This window comes from Maniola hyperantus, chromosome 26 (assembly GCF_902806685.2).
Source record: "Maniola hyperantus chromosome 26, iAphHyp1.2, whole genome shotgun sequence".
NCBI classification, from domain to species: Eukaryota; Metazoa; Arthropoda; class Insecta; order Lepidoptera; family Nymphalidae; genus Maniola; species Maniola hyperantus.
The window spans coordinates 808,742-819,528 of NC_048561.1; the positions used below are offsets into that span (position 1 = coordinate 808,742).

At 36.2% G+C, this 10,787-nt stretch overlaps 1 protein-coding gene across 5 annotated transcripts in view; it reads left to right on the forward strand.

Moving 5' to 3' along the window:
* LOC117994052 (transcription elongation regulator 1) overlaps window positions 1–10,787 on the forward strand; it is a 43,373-nt gene that overhangs the window by 19,160 nt on the left and 13,426 nt on the right. For all 5 annotated transcript variants that reach the window (XM_069507433.1, XM_069507435.1, XM_069507434.1 and 2 more), the window contains exons 16-17: window positions 8,183–8,381; window positions 9,594–9,730. In XM_069507433.1, the coding sequence (XP_069363534.1) occupies window positions 8,183–8,381; window positions 9,594–9,730 (336 nt within the window). The remainder of the gene's footprint in view (window positions 1–8,182; window positions 8,382–9,593; window positions 9,731–10,787) is intronic.

Here is a 10,787-nt window from a genome sequence, read left to right on the forward strand (position 1 = left end):
AAAAAGTCTTTACAATTAATAGGATACCTGTTTGATAATGCATTTGTCAACCGATTTAGCCGATGATGATGATGATGTTTTGGCATTAACGGCAAAGTCACGTAAACGCATGACGTCACGACAGAGCGCCGCGTCGGGCGCCGGGCGTAGCGGACGGAGCGGACGACTGCGGCGGATCGGGGTGCTCACTTGACGATTTGTTTGTACGATCACACTTAATTGCTTTTACGTTAACGAGATACTTTTTGGCGTAAAACTTCAAATCAAATCAAATAATTTATTCAAAATAGGTAATTTACAATATAAATAGGTAAATTATAAATTACCTATATATAGTCTAAATATAGTCTACCAATCCGCACATGGCCAGCGTGGTAGACTATGGCCAAAACCCTTCTCTGTGAGAGGAGACCCGTGCTCTGTAGTGAGCCGGCGATGGGGTTTTTTTTTTTTTTTTGTGTGTCCTCTATTCTTTCCTCCGACATGATGGTCGGAGACTTTTGATAGTTGACATGGCTTTTTTTTTTTTTTTTTTTCCTTGCTCTGTTGGACGAGAATGAGCCGCTATGTCTTTTTTTTTTTAGCATTTCATTCATTATAAGAGTTTATTATAATTATAATGTATGTATATGTATATATTATCTACATATTATCTATGCGATGGGTTTATCATGATGATAGGTAAATTACACTTTTTGATTGTCAGTTGTTGGATTTGTAAGATTTAGAAGATCCCACAACAAACTCAGCCGGGTATTTTTTTAAATTATCACCTCTTTACAAGATCACTTAAACTTATTAGAACTATCACAAAGTCGTTAAGCAACTCATTCCCAAGCTTGCTTATCATTTAAATAATCCTTTACATTGTAATAGGATTTTTCAGTAAGTTTAAGTTTTATGCTGCACTTTACCGAATACGAAAATGTAGCCCATTTTCAAATAAAGGTCAGGGTCCCATACCTAACCGGCTCGTTGGAAAGCTTGGAGCACCGCAGAGACGTTAGCTCTCTTTGCGTGTTCTATCGCCTCTATAATGGGAGTGCTCTGAAGAGCTCATTCCACCCTTCTTTTTCTACAACCGCACCGCACACCACCGCAAACCACCCTCACCGCCTGGGTGTCCACCCACATGCAAACTGTGGAACCAACTCCCTTCGGCGGTGATCCCATTAGATTATATTCGGGCCGATTCTCTAGTACACAATCTCTAAACTAAACTAAATTAACAGGTCTAAGTCTAGTGCTTTCCTTTTCCGCAAGCAACATTATGAAAGGGATAGCAATAGATTTAGACGTGATATTTTAGTTTAGTTTAGAGATTGTGTACAAAGGAATTAGCCACAATGGGGCCGATTCTCTAGTACACAATCTTTAAACTAAACTAAATTAACAGGTCTAAATCTAATGCTATCCTTTTCCGCAAGCAACATTATGAAAGGGATAGCAATAGATTTAGACGTGCCATTTTAGTTTAGTTTAGAGATTGTGTACAATGGAATTAGCCACAATATAGGGTTATTCAAGGGGCGGACCAACAAATTCCTAAAAGGCCGGCAACGCATTGGTGGCTCCTCTGGTGCTGCAAATGTTCATGGGCGGCGGTCATCACTTAACATCAGGTGACCCGACCTGCCTGATCCTTTGGTCGCTATTGTTATTTAAAAAATGAAAAATTCCCACCCCAAGTCCAATCAGATTTCATCTCGCAATTACTATATTTAGCTATTTCGTATAAAAGACAAATAGACGGACAATTCCTTTCTATTTTTGTCTCAATATATATTTTTTTTACAAAAATTACGTGCCAACTTTTCTTAGCCTCAATTTTTTCTTTTTAGCAATCAGTTATACATTCACCATGAGATGTATAATTAGTTTATTACTGAAAAACGGTATAATTATACAAAAAAAGTGACGGGCACACAAATCGTCAAGTGAACGCCCTGGCGGACGAGAAAACCATAAGGTTAGAATTAGCTTTAAGAAAATCCAAGTTAAAGTATACAATATATACAGGATGTTCTTTTTAACTGAGACATTAATAAAAAATAATAGAGATACGAGAAAACTGTCTTTGGCTTACTTTTTACCCGACTATGGCAGAGACAAATTCCTAAAAGGCCGGCAACGCATTGGCGGTTCCTCTGGTGCTGCAAATGTTCATGGGCGGCGGTAATCACTTAACATCAGGTGACCCGCCTGCTCGTTTGTTCGCTATCTCAATTTAAAAAAAAAAAGACAAAAAAAGGGTTATGATTTTAGCAGTCTGTGTGTATGTTTCACTGTAGCGACTAAACTATTGAGTCGATTTTAATGAATGAGGTGTCAATCACAAGAGACTGAATTTTCATGAACATTAGTAAAAATTCTAATTGAATCTAAATATATAAAAAAAGATTCCGACGAATTGAGAACCTCCTCCTTTTTTTGAAGTCGGTTAAAAAGGAAAAGGTGACTAAATGACTGACTGACTGGCTGAATGACTGACTGACTGGCTGAATTACTGACTGACTGACTGACTGACTGACTGACTGACTGACTGACTGACGGACTGACTGACTGACTGACTGACTGACTGAGTGACTGATCTATCAACGCACAGCTCAAACTACTGGACCGATCGGGCTGAAATTTGGTATGCAGATAGCTATTATGACGTAGACATCCGCTAAGAAAGGTTTTTTGAAAATTCAACCCCTAAGGGAGTAAAATAGGGGTTCGAAATATGTGTAGTCTACGCGGACAAAGTCGCGGAGATAAGCTAGTAATGTCAGAAAAAGAGAGAGACCACCAAAAAGGAATAGAAATGGCAACCAAGATAGTTTTCAGTATCTTCAGTACAAGAATTCACCGATTTCATATTTTGTCAGTTCGAACATCCTGTATATAAAAATAATCCGTACAGAGAATAATAAGATTAAAGTCAGTGAATTAATCATTATTTAAAAAACCGACTACGACATGGCACGCGATTTAATAATTAACTAAAATTATTCCATTAATTTTTTTTGTTGTAAAAAATATTCGTAAAAGGGATAAAAGTTATGGGCATTACTTACAGATTAAAATTAAGTAATTTAAACATGCTATTTTTATTAAATCCCAAAATCCTAATTTAGTAAAAAAAGAGCCCTTAGGGTGCCTGTCCATAGAAACGAAGCGGAGCGGAGGTTTTTTTTTAACAAACCAATCACTGACGTGATCAAATTATCACGTGTATAGATATCGGATTGGTCTGCTTAACACGTTTCCGCTCTACGGGCACCGTCATGGTAATTCGTCTTTCTGGCACAGCTGCTTATTTAAAAATTAGATTTAATTTCATCATGCAAAAAATAGTTCATAAAGCGCAGGTTTTTTACTTCTGTTTATTGAAAGAAATCTTTATCAATACTTCAATATGCCAAAAATTTGATAAACAGTTTTTTAAAGCGTAGATTAAACTTAATAAAAACTTTTTTCTTACAAATACAATATTCTTGAAGAGGCAAATTTTAATCTACCATATAATTTTCATGCGATATTTCACGTATGCGAATTTATTTTAAAATAATAAAGTATGAACTAAGTTAAACAGCATACGTATAAAATTCTAGTCATGCAGTATATTTGAATAATTTTCGGTCGAGTTGAAAAACTAGGAGATCATATTTCATAGTACCAAAATGAAATAGGCCAGATTTCCACCTAAGCGGAGTGGAAAGAAAAGGTATTAGACCAATCAGGTTTTAAAAAGATGACGTGATAACTTTTTCGCGTCATCTATTAAGAATCTGGTTGGTCAATTGAACACATCCGCTCTACGCTCGAAACCGGCCCGGAAACCTAGCTCGCAGAGTGAAACGAATGAAGATTGGCTGGGCAGTGCCTTGTCCATATAAATAAACGATAGAGAAAATGCAGCTGGCAGTTGCATTGTATTTGCCCATATGAGTGAGCGAGAGAGTACACTTTTTTTAACGTAAGGGTACGTTTCCACTAAAGCGGAGTGGAGTTATGTTTTGGTCAGATTATTGAGAGATGACCTAATAAAATAATCTCGTCATCTAACTGTTTAGTGATTACTGACCACGGCTCCGCTACGCTTCGCTCCAGTGGAAACGCACCCTAAGAAGTTTCGCTTCTGTCGGATGTTCTATTATATCTCACGGTTTTTTTTTGTATTCGCCATGTCGTGGTTGGATTCAAAATAATATTGCCATAATAAGTTACCATTCGTAAGTAAAAATAATAATTTTATATAAAACAATCCCCCAGAAAGCTTTGCAGTATAAAGTTCACGAGTTGCATGCCCAAAGCAAAATGTTGCCAATTTAAAGTCAAATAATGGTGAAGGGTTTGCCAGATGGAAAAATTTTAGTTACGAAAGTAAATATATTATTGTTTGGATTAAAAAATGTTATTGTAAATAGTAAAGTTTCAAAGTAAAAGGACTAAAAATGTCATAAATATAATAGAACTCACTAATTATTTCTTTTTCAGGTTTTTTTATTTCTTTCGAGGTGGTTTACAAAGAAGTTTTGGTAATATTTTGTTTATTTTTACTAAAAAATCGCAATTGAAATCATGATTCTAAAAGCTACTCAGAAACTACTGAACCGATAATCAAGAATCAAAAGATTGGAAGTTAAAATATAAAATAATATTTTTGGAGAATATTTTCACCAAAATAATTTAATTAATAACTAAAACTTCTTTGTGGACCACCAAGTTATATTATAATAAATACAAAAAGCACAAGCAAAAGTCAATTAAAAGTTAAGAAAGAAAGTTAAATTGAAGTGATTTAATCGATAAAATTATATAAATTCAAGTTAAAAGACAGATTTATGATTTTGCCTTTGTAAAGTTTGTTACGGAGAATTTAAATTTAAAATTTTGGAAACCAAGGAGCTAATGTAAACTCAATTCGTAGCTTTGTCAGTCTTACGGGTGCGTAAATATTGAATATTCTAATTTATACAATATACTATTTATATATCTAATAAATACAGGACGTATGAATTCCGGATGGCAATATTTAATATTGACTACTCATTTTAATAATTGAAAATGAACTTTCATCAATATATTACTAAGACTAGAAAAAATTATCAAGAGAGTTGTCAAAAAAGGAACAATTTGTACTATTACAAAGACAAAAAAGCACATAAGCTGCATATAGTATGTACGTATCTAAAAACTAGTAAGTTCACACTCACTTGAACTTGGTTCACATTTGTAGAGCGCTATCTCATGCGTTTGTAATTTTGTATCTTCTCTCTTACTCATCATCGAGCACGAATTATAATATACAACATCTAATATGAACGTAACATGTCTATAGTATAATGTATTTTGACGACTTCCCTGGCGTAGTGGTAAACGGTGTGCTATTATTAGTGGGAGGTGCCGGGTTCGATTCTCGGCAGGGGTTTGGAATTTTATAATTTCTGATCTGGTCTGGTGGGAGGCTTTGGCCGTGGCTAGTTTCCACCCTACTAACAAAGACGTGCCTCCAAGCGATTTAGCGTTCCGTTACGATGCCAATGTAGGAACCAAAGGAGTGTGGGTTTAATACAAACATACCCCTTACAAATTAGCCCGCTTCCATCTTAGATTGCATCATCACTTACCACTAGGTGAGATTGCAGTCAAGGGCTGACTTGTATCTGAATAAAAAATAAAAATAAAAACCAGAGTTTCTAAAGGTCACTTATATTCGTTGTCAATATTAAATATTGCTAGTGATTTTATACAGCATGTATTTTTTGTTTGCTTTTTTTAATATTCGTTGTTAATATTAAATATTGCTGGTGGTTTTTACAGCATGTATTTTTTGTTTAAAAAGAAGATTGTTGCAACTGTACACCCGTAAGGCTCATTTTCGCTTGCACCAATAAGTTAGGTAGATATAAGATAGACGAAAATGGAGGTGTTCAAAGTTTTATGCTACAGTAAATTTTCATATACTATCTATATCCATACTTATTAAATCTATTTATATAAAAAAGTGAAAGTTGACTAAATGATCTATCAACGCACAGATCAAACTACTGGACGGATCGGGCTGAAATTTGGCATGCAGATAGCTATTATGACGTAGACATCCGCTAAGAAAGGTTTTTGAAAATTCAATCATTAAAAGGGTAAAACTGGGGTTTGAAATTTATGTAGTCCACGCGGACTAAGTCGCGGGCATAGGCTAGTTTATTTTAAATGCGAAAGTGTGTTTGTCTCCCTGATAAGTTTTTACGGCCCGTCCATCCAAAGGTACAGAGATAGCTTGCATCCCAGAGACGGTTATAGACTAGACTTTTTTGTTCTGTAAAATCATATTCACGTGGATGTAATCGTGGGCATCATCTATTTGGTACAGAGATAGAAAACATCCCGCTTACGGCTATAGACTACTTTTTATCCTGGAAAATCGAAGAGTTCCCAAGGGATTTTTAAAATCTAAATCCACGCGGACGAAGTTGCGAGCATCGTCATATTATAAAAAGGTAAAGTTTGTATGTAAGGAATAAATTCCGGAACTAATGATCCGATTCTGAAAATTCTTTGACTGATAGATAGCTACATTATCTCCAAGTATTATAGGTTATAATATACAGGGTGTAACCAGAACGCTGGCAAAAACGAAGACAAGTGATAGTACTGATGATTACTAATATGATACCACAAAAAGAAACGCGAAAAAAAGTCCTATAATTTTGTAAAAGTATACGATATATTGCAAATAAAGCATCTGACTAACGCTAGAAGTCAACGAAAGTTGCGTAAGTAGGCCACTCGGAGTCAATATCGCGTCGTAGGCGGGGCGGGGCGAGTTGTGCACGCTATGCATCGCGTGTTTGAAAAATACTAAATCACTAAAATTACAAAATAAGGCAAATGGTTATTTGTATTGGATTGTGTTTAGGTAGTATAAGAATGACGCTAAGTTTTTGCTTGCGTTCCGGTTACACACTGTTAGTATGTAATTGAAGCGAACCAAGTCGTGGGAAAAAGCTAGTAAAGCATTAAAAAAGTTATTATTAGAGCGAAAAGATAAACCTCCACTTTCGTTAAGCACTAATAAACAATTATATTTCAGGCACTAATGTTATTTTGTTCCACAGGCCGCTAATATGAACCGTTCTTCTTTTCAGCATCTAATATCAGTTTTCTTTCAGGAATTTTAGCAGTTCAGAGCGCTTTTTTGTCTTAGAGATTTGTGTGGTTTGGTTGGTGGGGTTCTGGAAGGTTAAAAATACGTAGTTCATGGTTGAATGAAAGAGGTGTACAATACCTAATTTTTTTTAAAATCTTCATCTGTATGTATAAATTGAAATGGTGACTGACTGAAATTTGGCATGCAGTTTGCTATTATGACGTAGGCATCAGCTAAGAAAGGATTTTTGAAAATTAAATTCCTAAGGGGGTGAAATAGGGGTTTGAAATTTGCGTAGTCTAGGCGGACGAAGGCGCGAGCATAAGCTAGTGTGTTAGTAAAAAATGGATTTGACATACACACACACACGGACATGACGAATCTGGATCCATCAACGCTAAGCCCAAATCCCCTTTATATTTATTTTTTGTTAAAATTATTGATTTCGTAATGAACCAGAATAGTTTTAATGTTATAACTTATAAATATCATTAACTATTTGCACACCAGGGTCTGGTAGAATGTATAAGGTGTGACTAAATTGATGTAAGACCTGCGTGTACTCACATTCCAGCGAATAAACGTTTATTTATTACTAGATGATGCCCGCGACTTCGTCCGCGTGGATTTAGGTTTTTTGAAATCCCGTGGGAACTCTTCAACTTTCCGGGATAAAAAGTCCTTCCCCGGGATATAAGCTAACTCTGTACCAAATTTCATCAAAATCGGTTGAACGGTTGGGCCGTGAAAAGCTAGCAGACAGACAGACAGACAGACTCACTTTCGCATTTATAATATTAGTATGGATTTATTTACTTTTCTGTGTTTCTCTATTACCTTCAATTTATTTGCTGAAATTTTATATAGCATGTAATGTTGACAAGGAATAAGGCCGGATTTTGCAAAATTTTCACGTTACAAACGCCGCGGGCGATCGCTAGTTGTAATTTAATACCAACCCATTCCCAGCAACCAAACCAGACACTCTCTTACCCGTATACGCGCCAATCATAACACAGCACTAACTCTCGCACCCTCTTTTAGGCGAAGTCGGACTTCATAGCCCTTCTCAAAGACAAGGGGGTAGACCGACACTCCCGCTGGGTTGACACGAAGAAGAAGATCGACTCAGACGCTCGGTACAAGGCCGTGGAGAGTAGCACCATGAGAGAAGATTACTTCCGGGAGTACTGCAAGATGGTCAAAGACGAGAGGAAAAAGGATAAAGACGTAAAGGAGAAGGGTGAGTTGCTTTAATCTTTTTTAGTTACTTCCTGGAAGGGGTTAGAGAAGAGAAGAAAAAAATAGATGTGACGGAGAAAGGTGAGTTGTTTTCTTTCGTGTTTAGTTACTTCAGTACAGGGGAAAGATCGCTAAAGAAATGGGAAAGAAGTAGAAAGAACAGAAGGAAAAGGGTGAGTTGTTTTCTATTATCTTTGAAAGAAGACTGACTCAGTAATATAGGCACTAGAGACTGGCGGCATGAGAAAAGATTACTTCAGAGAGTACTATAAGGTGGTAAAAAGAAGAAAAGAAGGAAGAAAAAGGAGAATGGTGAGCTAGTGTCGCATGTTGCCGTTTTGCCGTCGCAGTAGCTTAATCTACCTTTAGATTTTATCTTTTCAATAAAAAAAATTCTATACTCACTGTGCTCGCGCTTATGTTGCAGTTTTCCTGTATTTAAGCTGTGGTAATGCTGCTGATATTAATTCTATTTTTGTGCTGCAGAAAAGGGCTGTTCGAGCCATATACAGTATGGGGCCACGAGAGTCGCTGAGAACTTAATTTAGGGAAGTTCAAATTATGACAGTGCATTATGCAATATATTTTTGAAAATTTACTGTACGTACATAAAAACATAAATAAATTTTAAAAAAAAGTGACTGTCATAATTTAAATACTAGAAATAAAAATAAACTTGTAATGCCCGCCTCTTGGCTCAGTAAAGTTAGCAATTCATTTGCTCGTAATTCCATACGTTTCTATAATAAGCTTCCAGAAGACATATTGAAGATGTCTCTCAACAAGTTCAAAGTTTTCATAAAACGTAAACTAATTGAAAAATCCTATTACAATGTAAAGGATTATTTAAATGATAAGCAAGCTTGGGAATGAGTTGCTTAACGGATTGTGATAGTTCTAATAAGTTTCAATAATTTTGTAAAGTGGTGATAATAAAAAGAATACCCGGCTGAGTTTGTTGTGGGCTCTTCTCAGACCTGGGCGCGTTTGGAACCCTCGTAGCTTTAGTTTTAAGTTTGCGTTATAATTATCACCACTATATCTTACAATCTAACACCATACCAGACCATCAATAAGAGTAATTTATTACCTATTTTGAATAAATCATTTGACTTTGACTTTGACTTTAAGAAGTCTTAACTTATACATTTTACACCCGAATTTTATTTTAATTTTTAGTTTCAATTTTAACTTAAATCTTGTTTCGTTCCAGAGCGCGACCGAGGCAGCAAGAAGGACAAGAAAGACAAGGACCGCGAGAAGGACAAGGACAAAGATAAAGATAAGGACAAAGACAAGGAGCGAGACAAGGACAGCAAGAAAGACAAGAAAAAAGAAAAGACCGGTGACGTAAGTGTTTTTATACTACTTTTCTACCTCTGCGTATTACCACAGACTTGGAAGACTATTTGATTATAATTTGTTTTTAATATAGCCGACATCCTATTAGATTTCGTGCTGTCTTCTTTTTTGCGCAATAATAATAATCACTCGAAGATGATTTTCAGTGCCACTGCAATATGTGTATACATCGTATAATCAAGCAAATTATGAAGTGTATAATTGTACTCGTTTTAATAAGGAATCAAATTCTATGGCGTCCGTCACTCCGAATTAGGCGAAAATATACAACGTGGACGCAATTATGCATTGCATAATTAAGCAAATGATGATACACCAATATGAGCATATATCATATAACCAAGCAAATTATGAAGTGTATAATTGTACTCAATTTAACAAGGGATTGGACAAACTTTATTACAACGTTTTTGTTTAGTTGAAAAAAAAACAGCGCTTTTGCGTCAAATTTAAATCATCATCGTTGTCAACCGAGAGACGTCCAGTGCTGGACATAGGCCTCTTGTAGGGACTTTCGCATGCCACCGCCTTGCGGCTGCCGTAGACTTGTTTGATGACGTCTGTTCACGTAGAGGGGGGTCTTTCAAACGATGCTTTCCAGTGCGAGTTTAAAATTAAACAGCGCTCTTGCGGTCAATTTAAATTGGATTTTAAAATTATAGAGCTTGTTGAAAATAAAAGCTAGCGGACAGTCAGTGTTTGTAAATGGAGTCACTTACCGGACTGAGGAACGCGCTCCGATGTAGGGGGCCCCCCAGATGCGCTGGTAAGGTCCAGGAGAGCTGATCTGATCCAAGATTTCTGAACTTCACGTCTATAATTCGGTTTTGTGCCGAGGAGCCGTCAGAGGCTTGCCTATGTGTGTCGCGGAGTGAGTCGGTATGTCAAATTCGAATTGACAGCACTGTGGTGTTGCTGCTTTTGATTGACCGTTCCATTTTTAGAAGTGGCCAAATTTTAAACCCTGACTAAGTTTAATAAAAATATAAGAATTTAGAAAAGATTAGTTTGTGCTAGGAAAATTAACTGACTAAAAGAAAGTACG